The 25,008-nt window shown below is 36.3% G+C and overlaps 1 protein-coding gene across 3 annotated transcripts in view; it reads right to left on the reverse strand.

The window, feature by feature from the left end:
- The window catches only part of IRSp53 (Insulin receptor substrate 53 kDa), a 196,488-nt gene that overhangs the window by 27,402 nt on the left and 144,078 nt on the right, over positions 1-25,008 (reverse strand). For all 3 annotated transcript variants that reach the window (XM_089085933.1, XM_089085930.1, XM_089085934.1), the window contains 3 exons: positions 11,990-12,098; positions 10,325-10,466; positions 8,568-8,867 (listed from right to left, as the gene is read on the reverse strand). In XM_089085933.1, the coding sequence (XP_088942059.1) occupies positions 8,568-8,867; positions 10,325-10,466; positions 11,990-12,098 (551 nt within the window). The remainder of the gene's footprint in view (positions 1-8,567; positions 8,868-10,324; positions 10,467-11,989; positions 12,099-25,008) is intronic.

A 25,008-nucleotide genomic window follows, 5' to 3' on the forward strand; every position in this document is an offset into this window, starting at 1 on the left:
TTCTCCACGGACACATGTATATTTCTCTACGCTTCATTTGTGGAAACATCTCGGGTTGGTAATGGAAATGTTTACCTCCTACGAGTTCTTGAACGAAAAACCAATAAAGAACATACTCACTACTACAATATAAAGCATCTTCATTATATTCCCGTTAACACTTCCTATTTGGAACTCTGTCAGTTAACACTAAGAACCGAATTGGGTGATCCCATAGCAATTTCAAAAGGTTTGGCTGTGATTACATGCCATTTTCGTCCCATTGTTAAACTACAAGAGTTGTCATAAAAAAAGTTGAATTCACATTTCCTGATATTGACTGCTTTGTTAATACTCTTGGCCCAAGACAACAGGGTAATGGAATGAACTATAACAAAGATCGCACGTCAGCTTCTTGCTATAGTCTTGGTAGTGGGTTGCCTAAGCTCTTTCGCTCTTCACTACCACTGGCTAGAAATTATCTTGTACCGCCTTCGACAGATTTTGCATCCTCTGCACTATACGATTGGGGCTCTGGTATGGATTTTTAAAAAAGTACTACGGAAAATCTTAGGTCCAGTGCGCGAACCCTTGGCGAGGGAATAAAACAGAATGGTAAAGGCTTAAAAAGATCAAGAAACAATGCATCACTCATCAGTCTCCACTCAGGTCGGAAACGAAAGACATCATCCCTTTTGTCAAAAAAAAGAAGGAAAAAGCCGACACATAGTGTAAACAGAAGAAGAAGCCCTAGGGAGAAAATTGTTAGATCGAAACTAGATTTCTTCTCCTAAAATGTCCTACCTACCGCATAAGGATTCTCAACCTTCAATCACCGCCTCATTGAATATATTCATTGCTGAAAATGTTGATGTGAGTGTCAAGCATGGATACTATGAACAATTTTATCCACAACAACTCCTCTCCGATAATATTCACTTTCAAATTTATTCCAATGAAGACTACTTTATGGACATGTCGTCGACATTTACAGATTTGCATATGAAACTTCTGAAATCCGACAATACAATGCCAATTCGGGCCGATGGAATATCCTATGAAAATTGTATATTACATAATCTATTTCGTCAAATCAGTGTCTACATCAATGGCAGACTGGTGAGCACAAGCTACAATCTCTCAAATTATACAAGTTTCAGACAATTCGCGCTGATGACACCTAATTCCTACAAGGAATTGAGAGGCACCTCCAATGGATATGAATATATTACTAATACTGATAGTACAGATGCACTTAAAAATGCTACAACTAGTGAATTACATCTAGTTGGAAAAATATATCATGAAATATTTAATATACCCCAATGGCTGTCGCCCAATGTTAAAGTGGATATAAAACTAACGCTTGCACCCTCCAATTTCATATTGAGAAAAGAACTTGCTGCCAATCCTGATGTAAGTCTCTCCCTCACCTCGGCAATACTTCTTGTACGCAAACAACAGGTCATGAGTTCTGTTGCTTTGGCAGTGGAAAAACTGAGTGCCAATGGAAATAATATTAAACTACTTGTTCCTCATACAATAACCAATCAACGTCATAGTGCCGTGGGGTCACGCACCTTCGCCGATTCATCCTTTATCAATGGTAAAATCCCGTCAAAACTTGCATTGGCATTTGTAAAAAGCGCCAGTGCAATAGGATCGTGGACTGAATGCCCACATAAATTCGAGATGTTTGGACTTTCATCTCTTGTGTGTAAAGTAAATGGTATTCCACTCTACAATCTATCCTTTGATAAATCCTATAGAACATTGTTCGAGTTGACCATGCAAACCCTAGATCATGATTCGCAACTATTTGAAAATGGTATAACCGAAGAAATGTTTGCTAAAACACATGGTATCATTGTACTGGATTTGTCTGGCACACAGGATATGAGTATAGTACGTACCGGGAGTGTGCGAATAGAGTGTACATTTGCCGACCCATTGGCTGAGAGTATTGCACTAATCTCACTAAATCAATATGAAACCTATTGGGAAATCACTCCCGAAGGCAGTGTTCTACTAGACTTGACGCCATGAACACCAGTCAAATATTCAATATATTTAATATGGATCCCAACATGTCCCAGTACAAATCCTATTGTCTGCCCTCTGAATTTTTTGGAAAAATTCAAAGAGTCAACAATACCATGATTATTGACAATAGCAGTCTGTTGACTGTGCTGACGGGTCATTTGCTTTGGATCTTTCAAACAGTGAAGACGATTGAATTTTTTGATCCTCTTGGTCTACCCTATACATTCTACACTCCTCACATCAGCAACTATATTGAGAGCAATGGGAAAACTATTGTTCAAAATCGAAAGAGGGTGGAGGATCAAATGACTAAAAGCTGTGGCTTTCATGCACTACTATATTTTGTTTTCCGCTGTCGCAGCTATACTTACATGCAGTTTCTCCACATTTATAGTGACAATCCACGTCTGAACGACTTTCTAGTGGAAAATATTCTCTCTGACCTATACAGTATTGATTTCAGTGCCCTAAGAGTAAAGTGCTTAAAAAATGTTTGTGAATTTGTTTATTAATAAAATGTATATATATACAACAATGTCTTTAAATCTTCACTTTAAATTTCTTCTTCGATGTATAGGCAACTGTCGTGCACCACTAATGCCGGTAAATCATTTGGATTCACTGTATATTGATCTTGATTGACTGCAAAGTCAGGGTCACATTTTCTACAGTACAATGTAACGTCACTCTTGTCATATCTCTTTGTATAGTCAATTATATTATGTGAACTTATATAAGGAAATTCACGCTTTTCAATCAGTTGATTTCAAGCAATATAACATAAAATGTTATCAAGTGGTGAATCATAGTCGATGACTGCCAAATAAAAACCATTTGGCTTATAGTCTCAATAGGTTGTTTAGTCGCAACAATGATGTAGAAACAAAATTGTCTTGTTATAATTTAAATCCACGACGATACCAATCTCGTAGAAATAAACTAAAATCACGTTTGGGATTTTTTCCAATCATAGCGGGGTAAGTATTCTCCCACTGATCACATTTATCATGGTGACAATTGGAGCACAGGTGCACTCTAGAATGAGAATCATACACCTCTTCAAGATAGGAGTTAAATCACTCAAATTGCTTAGTATCGCTGATAATTATTTTGAAAGGACCACATATTTTGTAACGCTCACAATAGTTTGCAGCTAATTTGAAAGTTCCACATTCAAAACGGTGTCTTAGTATGCTCAAAAATAACGGACATTAATCGAGTATGTTTGGTTTCCGATATCACTTGACTCTCTCACTGATAAAACGAAACTGATCGTCCTCGCTGACGGATAAATTCAGCGAGGGGAAATGGGGGGGAGGAGTAGCTCTGTAACGTTACCTCTTTCGAATGACGGAGGAGCCATCTACATTGAATCCTTTGGCAATGTTTTCAAAAGTGTATCCACAATATGATTCTGCCTTGTTTCAATTAATATATCAATAAATTGACTATAAGCATTTGAATCACATTTTAAAAGTTTCATACAATAGTCCAATGGTGGAGAATCACTCCTCATTATATTGTCAAGTGTTCCCTGACAAGAGAATATCCTGCGTTTAAGAGATAACTCGAGAAAAACGTCATCCAAAATCAAATATTTTTCCATAAACACTAGATTTGACCTAATTCTCTCTTTCTCAAATTTATTCATTTTTCAATCCTTTCACTCTGACTGCTGACTCTAGACTGATCCTGATTCGATAGCCTAACCTGACCAGAAAAGAAATGGAATATTTTCGATTTCAAAACAATTTTATTGAATAATTACAGCAACATCAATAATACAGAGCATGTACAATTAGCGATAGAGTTTATTGTCTTTGATATGTTTCACTAATGCACTTAAAGCACATTTAAGTCTATACACGTGTGCTATATCAACTTTTGCAGCGAAATATAATTGATCCTCCATATTAAATTTGCTCAAGGATATCACATATCTTGCATATACTACATCCCATTCCAGACAAAGCCGTGATCCTTTCGTGATTTCCACCGCAATGTTTGGTGCTCTTGTATTATTACCATCAACTCCACTATCAACTTCTAAGAGGGTAAACATTCCACTCGTCATCATCAACACAAATATATATCCAAATGAGTAAAGTCAAAACTGTTCTTCTCACTCCTTTGAATTCTATTCACTGACTAATAAAACTATAGCAAAAACCCTTTCCTTATATTCCACCCGTCACTAATATGTAAGCAAGCCCTCTGATTGGCTGAGAAAGGATATATAACTGACTCGCTGATTGTCTGAGAAGGAAACATGTGATCTAAATGTTTCCTGGAAACTCATAACATTTACGTCGAGCATGTACATTCTCACTGTCAAAAACAATAAAACATACATGAATTGATGTTGACATCCATAAATGTGAGAAAGTTCCTTTTTTTTCATTCTCACTGACAAAAACCATAAAACAGACATGAATTGATGTTGACATCCATAAATGTGAGAAAGTTCCTGTTTTTATATTCTCACTGACAAAAACCATAAAACAGACATAAATTGCTGTTTACATCCATTAAAGTGAGAAAGTTCCTGTTTTTCCAATTCTCACTGACAAAAAACATAAAACAGACATAAATTGCTGTTGACATACATCAAATTGAGAAAGTTCATGTTTTTCCAATTTTCACTGACAAAAACCATAAAACAGACATAAATTGCTGTTAACATCCATAAATGTGAGAAAGTTCCTGTTTTTCCATTCTCACTGACAAAAACCATAAAACATCCATAAATTTCTGTACTCGTCGCTGTTTTTTCATTCTCACTGACAAAAACCATAAAACAGACATAAATTGTTGTTGACATCCATGAAAAACATCAAATAAATTGACCAACACCCATAACCATCCAAGAAAACATCCATAAAAGTGAGAAAATTCATGTTTTTCCATTCTCACTGACAACGAAGAGACATAAAAACATGCATAAATTATGTAAAAAGTTGTAGGTGGCAGCAGGGGTGAGTGTCACGAGTATAAGATAGCCTTCTACTATCGTATCGACCCAGTTGTCCTAGAATATCGTGGGAGGGCTCATTGGAACGGGAATTAAAAGTTCTAGTGCCCTTTTTAAGTGACAAAAAAATGGAGTGGGGATTTTTTTTCTGGTAGTGGGGGGGGGGGGGTCGGGGGTTATGTGGGAGGATCCTTCCATGGAGGAAGTTTTCATGGGGGAAGGGACATTGATATGAAGGGGCGCCGGATTTCCCAGCATTATTTTAAAAAAAGATAAGAAATTAAACAAAAAAACAAGTTTTTCAACTGAAAGTAAGGAGCAACATCAAAACTTAAAACGAACAGAAAATATTAGGTATATGATTGGGTTGGCCCCCTAGTCAATACCTCGCTGTTTAAGCCAAAGATTTTTTAAGTACTTTTATAAGAGCTATTTATTCTAATTAACGGCCTTTGTGATTAAGGGGTCATTTAAAAAAAAAAGGAACAAAATTCGAACTTTAGCGTAAAGAGCGAGGTATTGACTAGGGGGTGAACTCCCTAATATATGTATTAAAAATATATGAATATAGAAGTTCGTTACGTAAGTTAATTCGCAAGTTACGTATATTCATTACTAATAAAAACGTTCGTAAATAAAATTAAACAACTTTCGGGAAAGGCATTTAACCAAATAAAAGTAAAATTAATATGCAAATTTTGTTTTAATTATTCATGTGTGTTGAGCCAAAATCAAAACCTGCATTAATTCAAAAATGTTCAAAAATTAAATAAAAAAAAAAGAAGTTTTTTTTAACTGAAAGTAAGGAGCGACATTAAAACTTAAAGCGAACAGAAATTATTCCGTATATGAAAGGGACTACCCCCTCCTCAACGCCTCGCTCTTTACGCTAAAGTTTTTTATTGTTTAAAAAAAAGTTATGAGAAAGAGTCAGACTTTAGCGTAAAGAGCGAGGGGTTGAGGAGGGGACAGCCCTTTCATATACGGAATAATTTCTGTTCGTTTTGAGTTTTAATGTCACTCCTTACTTTCAGTTAAAAAAAACTTGTTTTTTTTTATTTAATTTGCTCAAATAGGGAGTCGAATGGATCTTACTGTAATTTGACCGAAAATTTCTTCAAAAGTACCTTGAAAGTGATATCATGTGCATTTCCTACAGTAAATTTATTTATTAGAAAGAGAAAAATTAGCCTCTTTTAAACAGTTAACCAGTTTTCCTTCTAATTACAGCAACCAAACTTCGAGATTACTTTCCTAACTTTCCATCAACTTTATCTTAGGATAATTCCTATTACAGCTATTTTGTTATTTCTTATACTAATTTTTTCATTAGTAGTTGTCAAAACTTTGGTGAGAATATCTCGATCTGTTTTTCTAGGTGAAAAGTTCAGAAAATAAAGTAAGATTTCATTGACACTACCGACAGTTATTGACATCATTGAACTTTAGAATATGAAAACTGGAAAAAAACAAAATGGAGATGTAACATTTACGAACCTGAAAAAAGTACTGAACTTATGCTTTTTTGTGTTCTTATTTAGACGTTTCAGCATTAAAGTGGTAATTCTAAGACACAATCACTGTTAGAATTGCGATAAGTGACCAACAAAGAATAACAACAGCACCAAGTCAAATCAATTTCCTGCAGAAAGCAATTAAATTGTTTCGTAGCAGAATAGCAACTGCTTGAACGTCGTCACTATAGCAAATACTACTATTTAAATTCATAAGGCCACTCAAACTGTTGGTTTTTGCCGGGTTTGTACGTTGTGGGCAACGAGTTCAGATATGTGCGGAAAATCTTGTGGTATTTACCACTTTTCATTTACATTTATATTTTCCATATAATTCTCATAGTTTTGGTTTTATTCAAATTTAAGCCCCCCCCCACCCTTCCCTCTTCAATTTTAGGCTGCTCCAATGCAAGGCCCTGTAAACGTGCCTGAAATCTGCAATGTCTGGGCACCCAAAGCACCGATTTTTGGCCTAGAAACAGATAGCTTTATTTTTTCCAAATAGTATTTTACAAAATCGAGAACGAATAAACTGGACATTGCAAAACGGTAATTTCTACATAATTTCAAAACTAAAGTGAGATAGTCATTTTCCGGAATTTTGCAATACTAAGTAGTGTCAATTATGTCTCGAATATATATTCTTAATTATATATTCCAATATATATTCTCACATACATATTCCGGTATATATTCAAGTATTCAACACAATGAGATTTCTATACATCAAAAAACTATATTTTGCTTAAAAAAATGAATAGAAACTTGAATTATTAATCGTTTATCAAGCAAGTTAATACAATTATAGGAAATTGTTTTTGCATATTTAGACGTCATGTTTATGATGACATTTCAAGAGCAAAAATTACATCATTTCCGCCCCAGGAGTGGTCATATCGTTTTAGTATCTATGACGCATACAAAATTACACAAGATGAAAAGTTGATTTGCAAGATTACCATTAAAAAAGACACCAGTGCTACTCAAGCACGTTCTCGGGCAGAGGAAGCTTTGGTTCTGTCGTCACACCCCTAATTCGAGTTAATATAGTTTTCCCCAAATTGTTCTTATAATTTGGAAGATTTCTGTGATACCATCCCCCTTCTGGAAAAATTCAATGCATCCCCTTAGAGAGATTCTGACGTACTGGCTTAGTATTACTCTAGTAATTTGAACTTTGGCTGGGCTGAAGTCTCTACCTTTGCATTTTTAAGTACTACAATGTCTTAACTGCGTAATCAAGAGGTCTTGAAAGTTAGAAATATCAATTTTAGAAAAATAATTCCCTATTCTGAAAAATATTCGAACTCGAACAAGACTGTTTTTGTTGTTCACGAATATCACAAAAAAAATACCCAAAAAACGAACAGTTTTTTTGGTTCGATTTTGATGTGTTGGTTTTTCTAAACTATGGAAAGATTTTTCCTTTAACATGAATTCATTTGTATTCTATCATATTGCATTTTATTTATATTTTCTTTATGAGGAGAAAGCCTTAATGGGTTCTGCTGATTGTGGGTGTACGAGTTAGCTACATTAGGAGTTCCCAATTTCAAACAATATGCAGTAAATACATCATTAATAAAGGGACTTCTTCCAGACAAATCGTCCTTGTTTAAATTTTCCGCAAGGAAAGTGTTTTTTTTTCGTTTTATTATTATTGAAAGAGAGAGAGAGAGAGAGAGAGAGAGAGAGAGAGAGAGAGAGAGAGAGAGAGAGAGAGAGAGAGAGAGAGAGAGAGAGAGAGAGAGAGAGAGAGAGAGAGAGAGAGAGAGAAATAGGAATCAAGATTGAAAAAACTAGCCTTCTAGGTTTGGCCTTTCCAAAACCTAAAACTCTTTCAAAATTCCTTTTTTTCTTTTGGGCCAAATTCAGTAGAAAGTATTGAAGAACTGTTCGTGAAGTTTTTCATTTTTATGCACCCAAATCCCTCGCTTACCTCTAATTGGCTGACATATATTTTGGTAAAACAACAGTCTTAATGTTCAAGTCTATTATCCCTCTGAGGCATTCCAAATATAGTAAGCTTGGGTTTTGGAAAGTTCGTTCAGATCACATACCTTATTTTGCACCCATTCTTTATCCAGTATTCGTTTGGCCGGACTTTCTGAGGACGATAAGGAATTGTACTTGCTTCCACCATCTACGTTACCAGGTGTCGGAAGAGGAACGGGTATTGAGGCTTTTGGGGATCTGGAAGAGGTTAGGGGAAGGGTACACATTCTCTGAGATATTAAAAGACTAGGTACCGGGGTAATGGGGGAGGAGGTGGTGGTTTTTCCCTCCGTGGAGCTGGTGTGCCGAGGCTTCGATAAGTAGCAGTGCTCCTTGCTGGACTGCAAAGAATGCGACTCACGAAGCTAGAATTGAGAAAAAAGGGTCGATTTAATAAAAACAGGTTATGAAATATATGCTCTTTACTTGTCAAATTGGTCAACTTGACAGAACAAACTATAGAAACTGATCATGCGAAAAATACGTTCAAATCAAATAATTCAGACAAGAGAGACTTTTGATACAAAATATATTTACGCCCACTAGTGTATGAGGTTCGTGAATAGAATTTTGTAAAGAAAAAAGAAAAAAAATATTGTTAAACGATACAAGAGTAAGTCAAGTGCTTTTATACGACAAACTTAGACAGAATCAAAATGAAATATGAAGCTTTATAGTTTAGTTTGTGAACGGCTAATGTGCATTTACAAATGACAATTTACTACATGTTATGTTTTGAATTGTTTTTGACATGTTTCGGTCACTTGCCTGTGATCATTCAACCAAAAATGAAAGGACTATCAACGTAAGTGGAACTCAAAAATAGATTTTATTCGTTAAATAGGAAGGAACCTTCTGTTTAGTGGCAACTGACCATTATCTCGGCAGTAAGTTTTTCCAATGCATTTCACACGTTTACTTTGTTGATGAAACTGCTATTTCATCTTTTAATTCAAATTTTAAACCGCTATTTCCTCCTTTTCTGCCGGATTACCAGCCTAGATAAACCTGGGCCACCGATAACTGCCTCTTTGATAATCAATCTTGGACTAGGACGGACGTTCTCTTCCAAAGTTTTCGGGTTGCTCATTAAATAGTATAAATAGACATAAAACCTTAGTATTTGTCGGATTCAAATACTCTATACTGTAAATTACGGTGTCTGATTCCAGTGACATTTTACTTTTAAGCAGCCTTATAACAGTTTATGAGCTATCCCTTCCAACCCTCCCGTCCCACCCCCAAAAAATGATTTTTAACGATAAACATTTCTCCCCCAAAATATTTCTACGTAGCCTAAAGTTACAAAAGGTATATTGCTGACATCGTTTCTTTTTTGTGTGTCTGAGCTTACATTAGTTATCCATTTTGATTTTCCAGTATTTTTCAATCTATATAGACATCTTTCATTAAAAAATGTCTTTACAAATAGTTATTCTACTAGATATGGTTTGTATTGATTATTGCCTTTACGTTATATAGATATTTCTTTTCTCGAAGGACAAGACCTATTGTTCTGCTCTGTCACGAAGTGGATTGCAAATACGTGTCGTATGAAGGACCACTATCGAATACAAGAAGAATACAAAGTTGTAAATAAAAAGGCAACTTTCAAAATAGCCATAAACATAGCTCAAAAGAGCTCTCAAGGATAGGTTTAATAAGCAGAAATAAGCAGAGGAGCATAACTAAATTACGGAAAGAGTTCAAGATATTCATCCCTTAGGCCTAACAATACGCATACTCTTTCTATTTATTGGATGACCAAAAAAAGAAGAAAAAAATCTGATTATAATATAAAAGGGATGTTAAGGATCCTTACCTTTCTCGACTTTTGTTTGTTGTGTTCCTCGCAACAATTTTTTGTATTTCCATTGAAACTCAGAGTTTCTAGTCGATTCACAAACGGAGAAGAGCGATCGGTAGGGACACAAAGGGCTTCGGAATTACTTGGGTACCCAATCCTACCAAACAGGGCATTTAGCTACACACACAAAATCTCAAGAACTAAAGGTATTACAATAAAGGGTAATTCACAACAACTGGCAATTTAAAGTTTTGACTGACAACATAAAATTTCTCACTTTCATGTTGTTTTTGGTTAGATAGTGCTTAAGATTATTGTTTGAATAAAAAAAAAAAATTAAAAAAAAGTTTAGGACAATATCGGATAAGTTCCCGACGGGAAAAATTTTAGATTTATTAATTTTTAACCGAGATGAAAAGTTTTCCATTTCTATTTTAATCATTGAATAATTTTCTGGGTACTAGGAGACATCATCTCCATTCTGTCTGCTGTCATTCCCCAGCTTCCCTCCTGCCAAAAAGATGTATAGTAATGCTTGATACTAGCTTGATATTAACAAAACTACCATAATCAGTACATCTGGGCTCACCCTTTACTTTAAGTATTGACTTGATAACGAATATTCTTGAGGAATTATCTGAAGCATATAGTAATCCCAATTTCTTTGAAATTGAGCACAAAAAGGCAAGAGCTGTATATTATAGAACATTTGGGTATTTCTAATTTCTATCCATAAAAATTGGATAAGGAAACTGGCTATAATAATTGTAAAATTTCTATTTGAAGATGATGAGTTTCTAAGTTTGTACAAAATGTGGAACAGAAAGAACAGGCAAATATTGACCTCAATTTCGACATTTGTCTCAATTCGATAGCATAAGAACAAACATTCTATGATTTTAAATTAATGCTTTACTGACTTAACATTTTTTTGGAGGAATTTTGGAACATAAACTTAAGATGACAGAGCATGTCTGTTGACCTGCCCAATATGTATAGCCCTATTTCTTTGGACTGCGAGGTATTTGGGAATTAATGTCTGACACAAAGAGCATGGAAAGAGATGAAGCATAGAGCGAAAATATAAAACTGAGGATCTTCTTCAGCAAAAAAAGAAACAATAAACACCTTTTAGCAATATTTGCAAAGATTATGAAGCTAATTATAAGAACCCAAAGAAAAGTAATAATTCTTATAAACTCTTTTTTCTGCTGCTGTATATTTGATTGAAAGTAAGAGGCCTACTTTACTTAAAGGAGCACAATAGGTAGATTTGAATGCAGTTCTTTTTCTTAAACTATCATAAATCTCTCAGAACGACCTAGCCCTCACTATTTCATGGTTCATAAAAATGAACTAAAGATCTGTCTACTTTCAGAAAATCACAAGTTGGACTTGTTTTGAAGTTTTCAAAAAAATCTGGGTAATGCTGCATTTTCTATAGCTTTAATACTTTTTAAAGCACCATCACACCCCCAGCCAGAAATATCCTTCTGTTAACTTTCATATTTTATTTGACTTAATGTTCCTCTCATCTTGGGCTTCTTTTTTTAGTAGGACCCACATATTGACTTAATTTGCTCAGATTCAAAATATGATGTTATAAAGGAAAAGTCTACAGTAATAGTAAGGACAACTCAAATGGAACAAGCGTGGAAATAGAGGACCATTTCATCTTACCCAGAATCCATATCGTCAGTTTCAAGGACTTCAATGTATGCAACAGGAAACCATCCTCTTCTTCCTGTTCGTGTATTTTCACCATATTGCCAACCTTTGTTACGATCTCCTAAATAGTTTACTTATTAATTTTGGATTCCAATTATTTAAGAAAAATTTACTTCAATTGTCTGGAAAAAGGGTTGAGTGATGAGTGCATTTACTAGTCTTTGCAGAAACGTTTGTAAATTTCCTCAAAATTCGAGCTTTAAAAATTGCAGCCAAAATTTCTTTTACTAGAATTGCCGGCAGTAATTATGCCAGCAATTTTTGCAAAAGAAATGATTCACGTATGCAGCTCTTCAGGGTGTGCTATGTCTTAATGTTTTTTCTTCATATGGGGAGTGTTGACAAAATTAGAATATGTGCTCAATACTAGTTCGGAATTAAAATTATATTTCAACTCTACCTATCTGGCTTATTGCTCAGAATACTTCGTGTAATATGTATTTTCACGAGCTGAAGGTTCTGCAGGCTATTTATTATAAGTGTAAATGGTATAGAACCACGCATAAGCCTCAGCTCAAAAAAACGCAGGTTTGCAATCAGTAACCAACTAGCAAAAAAAAGAAAGAAACAGAAAAAACACAGCCAAGTATTAATATATACCTGAAATATTTACGCTTATTGAAGGTGGTTTAAGAATTGTACCATGGATAAACATGAATCAACTGCAATTTTTGTCACATTTAGTCTGTTTGTTTCCTTTGTCTTTTTTTATAATAGCATTGTTATTAGTTTATAACCAAATCATAAGTAGTAACCTGGACAACAAGGACATGAATCTGACGAAGTTTTATCCGAAGAATGAAGTTTCCAATCGAAAGAACCCTTTTTGAAGTTTCTACGACAACTCCTTCTATAAAAACTTCATATATCCCCAGGGTATACCTTACCAACCGTGCCCTGAGGGCTGTGGGGAGGTTGTCATCCTAAAAGACCTAATTTTTGAGAACTTTCAACTACACTGAAAAAAATGGCTATCTCAAAATTTTGATTGTGTTTGTTTGGGAAAATGATGGGTGTGAAAAGGGAGTTAGTTGCCCTCCAATTACTTTTGACTATTAAAAAGGGGACTAGCCATTTCAATTTCTAATTGAATAAGCCATTTTTGAAGTTTCTATGACGAAGCTCCCTGTAAAAGCATTACATGCCCAACGGGCATAACTTACAACCCTTGCCCTGATGGCTGTGGGGGGGGGAGGGTTGTCATCCTTAAAGATTTGGTTTCCAAAACTTTCAACTATGTTGAACAAAATGGCTATCTCAAAATTTTGATTGGATGTGTTTGGGGAAAAGGTGGGCTTGAGAGGGAGGTTAGTTGCCCTCCAATCACTTTCGACTATTAAAAAGAGCACTAGCCCTTTGAATATCCAATCGAATGAGCACTTTTTGACATTTCTACGACGAAGTTTTCAATAAAAACCTGATATGCCCCCAGGACATAACTTATAACCCTTGCCCTGACGACTGTGGGGGTGTTTCCTGCTCAAAGATATAATTTCCAAAACTTTCAACTGCATTGATCCAAATGGCTATCTCAAAATTTTGATTGCAGGTGTTTGGGGTAATGGTGGGCGTAGAAGGGGAGTTAGTTCGCGTCGAATCACTTTCGACTAATAAAAAGGGCACTAGCCATGTCAATTTCCAATCGATTGAGCCCATTTTGAAGTTTCTACGACAACGCTTTCTATAAAAACCTTATATGCCCCCAGGGCAAAACTTAGAATCCTTGCCCTGAGGGCTGTTGGGATTTCTTATCATTAAAGAACCGGTTTCCAAAGCTCACAACTGCACTAGACAAACGGATTATCTCAAGATTTTTATGGGATACGTTCGGCGAACTGGTGGGTGTGAGAGGGGGGTTAGCTGGGTTCAGGTAACCTCTAGTGATTAAAGACTACGGTTTTATCGTCGATTTTTAATTGAATGAACCCTTTTTGAAGTTTTTACGACACCGTTTTCAATAAAAATCTTATATGCCTCCATGGAATAACTTATAACCCTTGCCCTGAGGGTTGTGAGAGAGTGTCTTCCTCAAAAACATGTTTCCTAATTGGAAATCAACTACGCTGAACAAAATGACGATCTCAAAATTTTGATTGGGTGTGTTTGGGGAAATGGTGGGCGTGGAAGGGGTGTTAGTTGCCTCCCAATCAATTTCGACTATTAAAAAAGGCACTAGCCGTTCCAATTTCAAATCGAATGAGCCCTTTTCCAAGTTTTTACGACAAATCTTTCGATATGAAGTACCCTGGTCTAAATAAATAAATAATAAATAATACATTGTGCCAACATCGTTCTGCTCTTAGGCAGCGTCATTGCGCTGCCTATGATAACGGAAATTGCTATTAGGATGTTTTCTCTAAAAAATTACACACATATTTTACATTATGTTATTCAATGAAAGACAGATAGTAAAGTTGTCTACTCTTACAAAAATAAAAAAATAACCAAGCTGTAATAAAAGAGAATAATTATGATTAATACTATACAATAAACCAAAAAATACAAGTGAAAAACTCTTATTCAAAAATAATTACACCACTGCAGCTCCAAGTAATACATATAGCACAATTGATGTGACTTAATTTGGGTTATCGAAGACAAACAAACACTAACAAAAGATAAAACAATTAAAACTATATGTTCGGGAGAAAGAGAGATAGAAAAAGAGACAGAGAGGGGAGAGAGAGACAGAGAGAAAGAGAGGGAGAAAGGGAGAGAGAGAAAGAGGACAAAGAGCACTATGGTTATTTTTACTTTTGGGTCTCCTCCAGCTTTCTTTTTTTATATGAAAGACCTTTATTTGGTTCAGGAAGGTATAGCTTAGAATAATACTATTCCTTGCTTATTTGCAAGGAACACAAAGGCCAAAAGCCGAATATTCCAGTTTAAGGCCCCTTTCTTTATATTTCACTTTTATTAACAGAAAAGAAGAAAAGAAAACAAGGTCAAACAGCTAAAACACAAACGAGATATCATGGTTGCAGCGGCAGCTGCAACCTAGTAAAGAGCGAACCACAGCCCATAGTAATCAAAAGTTGAAAAACGTGTTAAAAAAATCTGTCTAGTGAGAAAAAATCGCCATCTGACATTGAATTAGGAATGGTAATTATTGTTTCGGTTGATCTTGGAAGTAAAAGTTTATTGGGTAAAGAAATTTATGATGATTTCAAAAAAGAGCCTGAAACCCCTTGAAAATTGCGTAAGATCGAAATATAAAGTGCACCGTTGGAATCAGCATGGTCAAAAACCTTTTGTAGGACAATTACAGTCCCCCATCTTGAACACCAAGGAAAAGTCACTTTTTTGCATGGGTAGCACTGATCTGTCTCCCCTTTTTTTTCTTTTTTTTTCTAGAAGGGCTAGGGTGTGGCCAGAGCATCCTAGAAAGATGTGTAATAGCTCATTCGAAATGAAGTTAAATTTGTAAGTGCCCTTTTTAAGTTACTAAAAAGATTGGAGGGCAACTAGCCCCCCCCCCATCCCTACAGGCTCCCACCACCAAACTAGTCCAATAAAAATTTTTAGATAGCCATTTTGTTTAACATGGCTAAAAGGTCGAATATATACGGTTTTGATGATGATAAGACACTCCATAGTCCCTGAGGAAGGGCTGGATGTGGTATCAGGCGTACCAATATCGCACTTATCGGTCTCGTGCGCATTGGTATCGCATTTATCGTATCGGGAATATTGGTATTGGTATCCGCTGTTGTTTTTTTTCAGTCATTTTCGAGGCTCATTTTTTAAAGCATGTCCCGGCAAAGTATCATGGTTGCCGCGGCAGCTGCAACCTAGTAAAGAGCGAACCACAGCCTATAGTATCCAAAAGTTAAAAAAGGCGTTTTGAAAAAAACTGCCTAATGAAAAAAAATTCCCATCTGACACTGACTCGGGAACGTTAACAATTATTTCGGTTCGTCTTAAAGTAAAAGTTTATTGTGAAAAGAAATTTATGGTGATTTCGAAAAAAAACCTCAAAATCCTCGAAAGTGGCGTCGGATCAAAATGAAAAGTGTACCATTGAAAACAAATTGGCCAAAACCTTGTACAGGGAAGTTACAGTCCCCCTCCCTGAACAATAAGGAAAATCACTTTTTTGCATCGATAGCACTGATCTGTCTCCCGTTTTTTTGTTTTTTTCTTCTTTTTTTTTCAACAGGCCTAGAGGGCTACCACAACATCGTAGAGCTTAATGGCTTATTTAAAAGCTATTTCTTATATCTACGTGCTTTTTCTATATCCCGCCATCTGCAAGTGCTATATGGTACTAAAATGGCACTTTTTGTGCTATTTCTCAAAAGGTTTCACCCTAAATAGGTTATATCAATCATCACGGTTTGAACTTCAAGAGTAGTTTTAAGTTTCTCGAATATCATTTTAAATTTGACTATAGGACCATTGAAAGTAATATGTTCAGTATAAGTTCAATTCAAATATTTAAATTATAGAAGAAAAAGGGAAATGCTAATTTAATTTTGAGCATAAAAAGATAATTATAAAAATAAGGAAATATATTTTTACTTTGAAATAAGTTGAGCTTTCTTGTCTGCAAAATGAACACGCAGAAATGTAGGTACAAAAATTATCTTTTAACTTTTGCAATCGCTGTTTTTAAATACATATATTGCTTTCTGAATTCAATTTTTTCTAATTAATAACGAAAATCCTTTTGTGGGAACAACTTACGTTTTTGCGACGAACGTCATTTTTGTAATGAGACCCAAAAAGCGTTTCAAAAAAAAAAAATCTTCTCTGGATATACCATAAATTGGCTGCTTACGCTGAATAACCAAGTAAGCAAATATATCGAAGAAAAGAATATGCCTGTAAGGGTATTTCAGTCCCTTACGTACACGTAAAGGAACCAAAAGCTTCCCCCAAAAAAGGGAATTTTCTAAAATAGTGCACATTTCAACTGGACTCAGAAATACTATACTTTTATAGCATGAATAGTGCTTCAAAAACTCTGGTTTGCTACAGGATTATTTAAAAAATAGGACGTTAGCCCAATAAGTTTTATCAAACAGTTCAGAGTGTTAAACTGTAATTAAGGCGCGACTCAGCTAAATTGTAACCGATACTCAAAAATGGAATTTTGATAACAACTGATAAGAACTGTGTTTTTATGCAGATTGCAAATATATAAATTTCATTACGTTTAATATCTACCCACCAAAGGCTCCAAGCCTCAGAAGAAGAAGGATTTTGATGGATTACGGGATTTTGAAAAAAAGGGAGCCTGATTTTAGAAAAAGGGAGAAACATCCCCCAAAAAGTAAGTGGATCTTAATGTAAATCAGACCGTTAGATTCAGCGTATCAGAAAATGTTATTGTGGGGGTTATGATCTCCTATCTGCACAAATGTGTAATTGTATGTTTTTGCCAGAAGACTGTGACAGATGCGTTTTTATTTGTTGTTTTTTTGTTCTAGTGTCCTTTTTAAGAGACCGTAAAGATTGGAGGGCAACTAAACCTCCTCCCAAGCCCTAATTTGTCTCTTATTTTGTTTTCGAAAGTTATGATTTGAGATCGATTTGACAAAAAAAATCATCTCCTTCAACTACCTACAAACGTCTAATACAGAAGTAGATTTAGTGTTAAGATCTTTAAACGACGAAGCACGATTTTGCCTAGGGGGCATTCAGTTCAGAGAGAAAGATGTTCTGATTCAGAGAGATCAGAGAGAGACGACAGTCTGATTGTGATGGTAAGTATTCAGTTTAGTTTATTAATATTGATAACTTGTGTCTTATGTTTCCCAAAATGTTCAAGATAGTATATTTTTATAAATAAAAAAAAGGTTGGTAAAATTCTACGGTACTGTTCTATTAACTGTAAACCATGCAAGAAGTGAAGTCTACTTTAGCTACTTTTAGCTATCTTGGAAAGGGGTTAGGTTAGAAAAATGAAACTTTCAGGGATGGGTCTACAGGCTAAAGTATGGGTACTTATGTACTATCTGGAACACACACAAAAAATGAAGTTTGGTTGATGCTAATGAAGTAAAACAAAATAGGATAAAAATATAATAGTTTATAAACAAATTTCGGCTATATATTTGCACGTTAGGGGAGGGGGGTTTGGGGGTAAAGCATAGCATAAATTAAATACCTAACCAAACCCAGGTACATTTTTTCCCCCTAAAAGCCAAAAAACAATAGTTTAGATATTGTAAACCCAATAACAAACCACGCTTTACAATCCATTTCTCTATTGTAAGTAACTCGTTTCAAAGTAAAACTGCATCTTCCCTGTGTAGTATAGTACATGTGTTGCAGACAGCTAAGAAGCACCGATACATGTCCCAGAAGGGTATTTCAAAGTGCCTTCTTCTACTCCTTCTCCCTCTAGAGGGGTATTAGATTCGCCTAAATAAAAGGTCTATACTTATTAAAATTTTGACAAAACAACATTTTACCTTAATTTTCAGTTATCAGTTTCTTTTTCTCAAGGTTTAGTTCCGAAAATGCAAATACTGTTATTTGAGTAGAATTTTAAGCCATTGTTTTTTTCTTCAAAATTTAGTAAATGTATTTTCATATCTTTAAGATCTTATAGACTGGGATTGAGCGAAGTTATGTAACTGAAAACAATATTTTTGTATTTCATCTAAGCAGGAGATCTATTTTGCATGTTTTCAGTTTTATAACACACAGATTGGATGAGGCGGCGAACAACAGATTTGATGAGATCTGACGAGTAGGTCAAAGGTATTAAAAAAAAACAGGATTCGTAGAATTATTGTTGCAGCCGCTCAACTCTGGAGATAGAAAAAAGGGAGGAATTCTTTCTTTTATTTGTGCCTCGATTTGATTTCATCTTCATTTCAGGTCCGTGTGTCACTGTTTTCCTGATTGGAAGATATTTCTTACTCAAGTGTCTTCTGTGGGCTTGCTACTGCACCATTGATTTACTGATTTCCACCATAAAAAATACAGCCGTTAAGAGGTGTCATATTATCTGGGAGAAATTTTTTGTTGTAATTTTCGGTTCTCGTAAAATAAATGAAATTATTTTTTTTTGGTATTTATTGATGCTTCAGAAAGAAGAAAGGGAAACTGAATCCTGAGAACTAGATAATAAACTGTAGACCTAGGAAATAGAACAACGCTAGTGATGGAAATCCAATAAGAGAACGGGAAATCCAGCAAACAAGATGGAAATCCAATAAGGATCTTAAAATCCAACATGTTGTTTTGTCAACAAATTGAAATTTCAATTCGGGTATGGGAATTCAACATTTTTGTTTTTCAACCAATTGGAAATTCCAAAATGGTTTCCAATGTTCAATTTCAGCTGTTGAAATTCCAATTTTGTTGTTGATAAACATTACAAACAATTTTTGTTGAATCTCCAACAATTGTTTTTACAGTGTGGGGCTATTGGGCTATCAAAACTTATAGAAGTGATGTTTAATGACTCATTTGAAGCTATTGCTCTTATATACGTTTTTTTTCAATTTTACTTTCGTAAGTGCAATATAACACTGAAAACAAAACTTATGGTGCCACTTCTTAAGTGGAAAAGCTCTGAAGTACAAAACAGGTATCATTGTAATAGTTATGCTCCAGAACCCTTAACTGGAGGTTTACAAGAACCCCTCCCATACACTCCTCCCAGCCCCTTCACTAAGTTTCATAAATCGTTTGCTATTGAAATTGAAACATTAGTAAGCAATTGAAACATTAGCAGGCTACCACACCGTCGTAGATAGATGTTTAATGGTTCAATTATAAGCTATTGCTTACATTTACTAGGTTTTTAAAATTCTACCATTTATTGGATTTCACAGATTTTAATGTTAACTAGTTTCTGAGGAGAATCTGCAATGAACTCTTTGTCATGGTTGAAGCATTAGCTGCAACATAGTAAAGAGCGAACCACAGTGCATAGTAACTGAAAGTTAAAAATGTTAAAACGGTGGTTTTTTCTTTTATTCCAGGCCTAGCGGGTTACTAGAACATCATGGAGAGATGCTTAACAGCTCATTCAAAAGAAATTTCTCATATGTACGTGTTCTATATAAACTTTGCAGTGTGCAAGTGCCATATGGCACAAAAAAGGCGCTTTTTATGCCGTTTCTCAAGGGGTGGGGCTAGCGGGCTACCAGAACATCTTAGATCGATTTTTGATAGCTCATATTAAAAATATTAAGATTTTTGATAGCTCATATTAAAAATATTCTCATATGTACGTGTTCTATATAAACTTTGCAGTGTGCAAGTGCCTTATGGCACAAAAAAGGCGCTTTTTATGCCGTTTCTCAAGGGGTGGGGCTAGCGGGCTACCAGAACATCTTAGATAGATTTTTGATAGCTCATATTAAAAATATTGCTCATATTTACGTTATTTCTATAAATTCCACTATCTGCAAGTTTCAAATAGCACTAAAAGCGGCACTTTTGGTGCCATGTCTGAAGTGGAAAAGCTAGGGCGAGTGGGCTACTAGAACTTTCTAGAGTGATCTTTAATGGCTCATTTGAAAACCTTTGCTCATATCTACTTGCTTTTTATCGATTCTGCCATTCATAAGTGAGATATAGCACTGAAAACAACATTTTTTGTGTCACTTCTTAAGTGGAAAATCTTGAAAGCATAAAACGGTATCATTGTAATAATTATGGGCCAAAACCCTTAATTGGAGGTTTGCAAGAACACCTCCTGCAACTTCCTCTTCCAGTCCCCCTTAATAAGCTACACAATTAAAGCTCTAAAAACACCAATATATTAAATTACATTATTAGAGGTGTGGTTCTGTCAGTACAGCGCTAGACTTCAAATTAGATTTTCATGCGTTCGATTCCTGCTTGATTTTTTTTTCAATCATGGTTTGTCCCTTCTTATGATTACTTTTCAGATAATCCACTATGTTTGTACGTGGTGCACTCATATTATAAGACAAATCCCGGGAAGGCTGATTTTAAACCTATTACTCATATCTACGTACTTTTAATCAATTTTACCATCCAAAAGTGCAATATAGCACTAAAAACGGCACTTTTGGTACCACTTCTTAAGTGGAAGAGTTTAGAAGCATAAAACAGTACCATTGCAATAATTATGGCCCAAAGCCCTTAACTCGAGGTTTATAAAATCACCTCACACATACCCCCCTCCAGACCCTCTTAGTAAGTTTCATAAATCAACTAGTCATATGAAAAGTAAAAGAGTATTGTGAAAACAAATTAACTAAAGCTAAAAACTTTTCAACTTAACATCTACCAAAAATTAGGCGTGATTGATCAACAGTTTTGAATTAAACCTTCAAACTTCACTCTGTGATGAAGCCTGTGTACTAGTTCTAACGACGGTAATTGAGGGGACGGGACGTCCTTGCCCCCATAGTTTTTGCTCTTGTCTAGGTTTTGAAAAACACCTTTTTTGGTCATTTCATTGGAAAAGGCACTTGTTCCATTTTAAAAAGTTGAGGAAACAACCGAAAGTGCACTTCGTGGGAATGCGCTATGAAGTCAAATTTATAAAAAGTGATTAAGTATAAATATAAGCTTTTAAATGATCGCTTAAACAGCTCTCTTTCGTTACAGTAGCCTTCTAGTTTCTGCTCGTCAGTAGGTGATGCATAAACCCCTGTCTTCATTATGGCTTTTCAAGGCAAAGTCGGCCGAGTAAAAACAGCTTTTTGCTCATCGAAAAACAAACGTTCCTGAAAAACATGTATTGCTTTGTGAAGTATGGATAATGAGCTTAATGACATAGACTGAAAGTTTTTCTCAGCTGTCAAGGTTGTATGCAGTATTTTCTAGAGCTGTCTTATCTCCCCTAGATCGGTGATAATTATAAATTATATTAAAATTATGTTTTCAATTGAAACTAAGAAGTGGCATTAAAACTTAAAACGAACATACATTATTCCGTATAAACAAAAAAGATCCTGGCAGCGTTGTTTCTGCATTAAATTCAAAACAAAACGAACAAAGATTAATTAAAAAAAACAAAGTTTTTTTGGGGAAAGTAAAGAGCAAAGTTGAAACTTAAAACGGACAAAAACTATTACTTTACAGCCCGTTTATTTTATATTAATATAACTAGTACAAATAAACCAACTAATTATGTTTCCGTATGCTTTTGGGATTATAAGTAGAGAGGGGTCATGAGCTCGTGACAGAACCACGTGGTTTATGGTTTTCTCAGTGAGAATGAAAAAACAGGAATTTTCTCACTTGAAAAACCATGAATTTTGTCACATTTATGGTTGTTTTCATGGATGGTTATGTGTGTTGGTCGATTTATTTGATGTTTTTCTCGGATGTCAACATCAAATTATGGATGTTTTATGGTTTTTGTCAGTGAGAATTTGAAAAACAGGAACTTTGTCACATTTATGGATGTCAACAGCAATTCATGTCTGTTTTATCGTTTTCTCACTGAGAATGAAAAAACAGGAACTTTGTCACATTTATAAATGTCAACAGCAATTCATGTCTGTTTTATGGTTTTGTCAGTGAGAATTTGAAAAACATGAACTTTCTCACTTGGAAAAACAGGAACTTTCTCACTTGGAAAACCATAAACCACGTGGTCCTGTCACGAGTAGCACCTGTGAACCTTGACATTCGCTGAGAGCGTGTACTTACAACAACAACAACATCGACCTCGGAACACCTGTGCTGTCGACCTCAATTCACCTATCGTGAATCAATAATTCCCCTTAGAAACAACAAATTAATTCCCCCTTTCTTGACAGATCAATCAATCAATGACATCATCTGTCAGACTTTAAAAATTTTCGCCTAGAAACGATTCTCCAGGAATAGATCCAAATCATTAATGTCTTTGCCTCGGGAACAGTTCTTTTGGTCGAACTCCAAAGGATATTAATAACCAAAGGCCATGGAAACAATTAGGCAAGAAACATCTTAGCGATGAATTGTTTTAGCGCGCGAAAAGGTTTCTTATTAATTTGAATTGCGTTAGCGCAGAGATGCCAATAACAAAGGAACACGCTGAATTTACGTTTAGGGATTATTTGGGCGAAACCGTTTTAGACAGGTTATGGAACTATTTCGGCGAAACAGATAGAGACATTTTAAAAGAAGATTTTTGAAGAGATTTTAGAAGAGAATTTAATGGTGAAACTCTGTGGTCGTTATAATACACAAGTTTCATTTGAACAGTGTTGTGAGGTCCTCTAACCCAACCCCAAAGGGTTCCAATCCTCCTACCCCAACCCCGAAGGAAGCCCCCGGTCCTCAAAGCCCCCCAAGCTCCCAAAGGGCCACCGGCGCCCCCAAAGGCCCACCCAGACCCCCAAAGGCCATCCCCAGGCCCCAAATGTCCCCCAGGCCCCCAACTGTCCCCCCGGACCCCCAAAGGCCCTCCCTGTGCCCCAAAGGCCCCCCCGGCCCCCAAAGGTCCCCGGGCTCCCAAAGGACCAACGGGGTCCCAAAGGCCCTCCACCGGTCCCCAAATGTCCCCCAGGCACCCAAAGCCCTCCCTGTGCCCCAAAGGCCCTCCCTGTGCCCCAAAGGCCCTCCACTGGTCCTCAAAGCCTCCCAAGCTCCCAAAGGCAGGACACCGGCGCTCCCCCAAAGAGCTGCACCCAGACCGCCCCAAAGGCCATCCCCAGGCCCCAAATGTCCCCCAGGCCCCCAACTGTCCCCCCGGACCCCCAAAGGCCCTCCCCGTGCCCCAAAGGCCCACCCCCCGCCCCCAAAGGACCCCCCGGCCCCCCAAGGACCAACCGGGTCCCAAATCCCCACTACCCGTCCCCCAATGACCCCCAGGCCTCCAAAGGCCCACCCTGTTCCCCCAAGGCCCACCCTGTGCCCCAAAGGTCCTCCACCGGTCCCCAAAGGCCCATCGAGCGCCCAAAGGACCCACGGGGTCCCACAGGCCCACCCCCGGTCCCCAAAGGTCCCCCCGAGCTCCCAAAGGACCACCGGCCCGCAAGGGACCCACATACCCTCAAAGGCTCTCCCCGAGCACCCGTCTTTCGTTGATGTGTGTTGTCTGAAACCCATGATTTGGGATGTGTAGTTTGCTACTTCAGGCTTTTCTGAGCTAAGGTTTCCTAGTATTTCCTAGGTGAATGGTGTCTGAAACCAATAGTTTGGGATGAGTAGTTTGCTATTTCAGGCTTTTATGAGCTAGGTTTCTTAGCCTTTCGTTGGTGTGTGTTGACTGAAACTTATGATTTGGGATATGTAGTTTGCTATTTTTGACTTTTCCGAGCTAAGGTTTCTTAGTATTTCGTAGGTGAATGCTGTCTGAAACTTATGATTTGGGATATGTAAATTACTATTTCGGGCTTTTCTGAGTTGGATTTCTTAGTCTTTCATAGGTGTGTAGTGTCTAAAACCTATGATTTGGGATGTGTAGTTTGCTACTTTTGACTTTTCTGAGCTAAGGTTTTCTAGTATTTCGTAGGTGAATGTTGTCTGAAACCAATAGTTTGGGATGAATAGTTTGCTATTTTTGACTTTTCTGAGCTAGGTTTCTTAGCCGTTCATAGGTGTGTGTTGTCTGACACCGATGATTTGGGATATGTAGGTTGCTATTTAAGACTTTTCATAACAGGATTTCTTAGTCTTTCATAGGTGTGTGATGTCTGAAACCTATGATTTGGGATGTGTGGGTTGATATTTTTTGACTTTTCTGAGCAGGATTTCATAGCCATTCGTAGGTGTGTGTTGACTGAAACCTATGATTTGGGATAGTTAATTTTGCTATTTTTGACTTTTCTAAGCTAGATTTCTTAGCCTTTCATAGGTGTGTCCTTTCAGAAAATTATGATTTGGGAAGCACACAAAAACTTACACATGCACACGAAAACTTACATGCACACAAAAACTTAAATGCACACAAAAACTAACACACAAACACACACACACACACAAAAATTAAAAACACAAAAACAATAAAAATAAAAAACACACTACAAAACAAAAAAACACAAAAAAACTTACACACACACACACACACACACACAAAAACTTACACATGAACACAA

The sequence above is a fragment of the Artemia sp. Qi Xiang Cuo genome, chromosome 1, assembly GCF_049724085.1.
Source record: "Artemia sp. Qi Xiang Cuo chromosome 1, ASM4972408v1, whole genome shotgun sequence".
Taxonomy (NCBI): Eukaryota; Metazoa; Arthropoda; class Branchiopoda; order Anostraca; family Artemiidae; genus Artemia; species Artemia sp. Qi Xiang Cuo.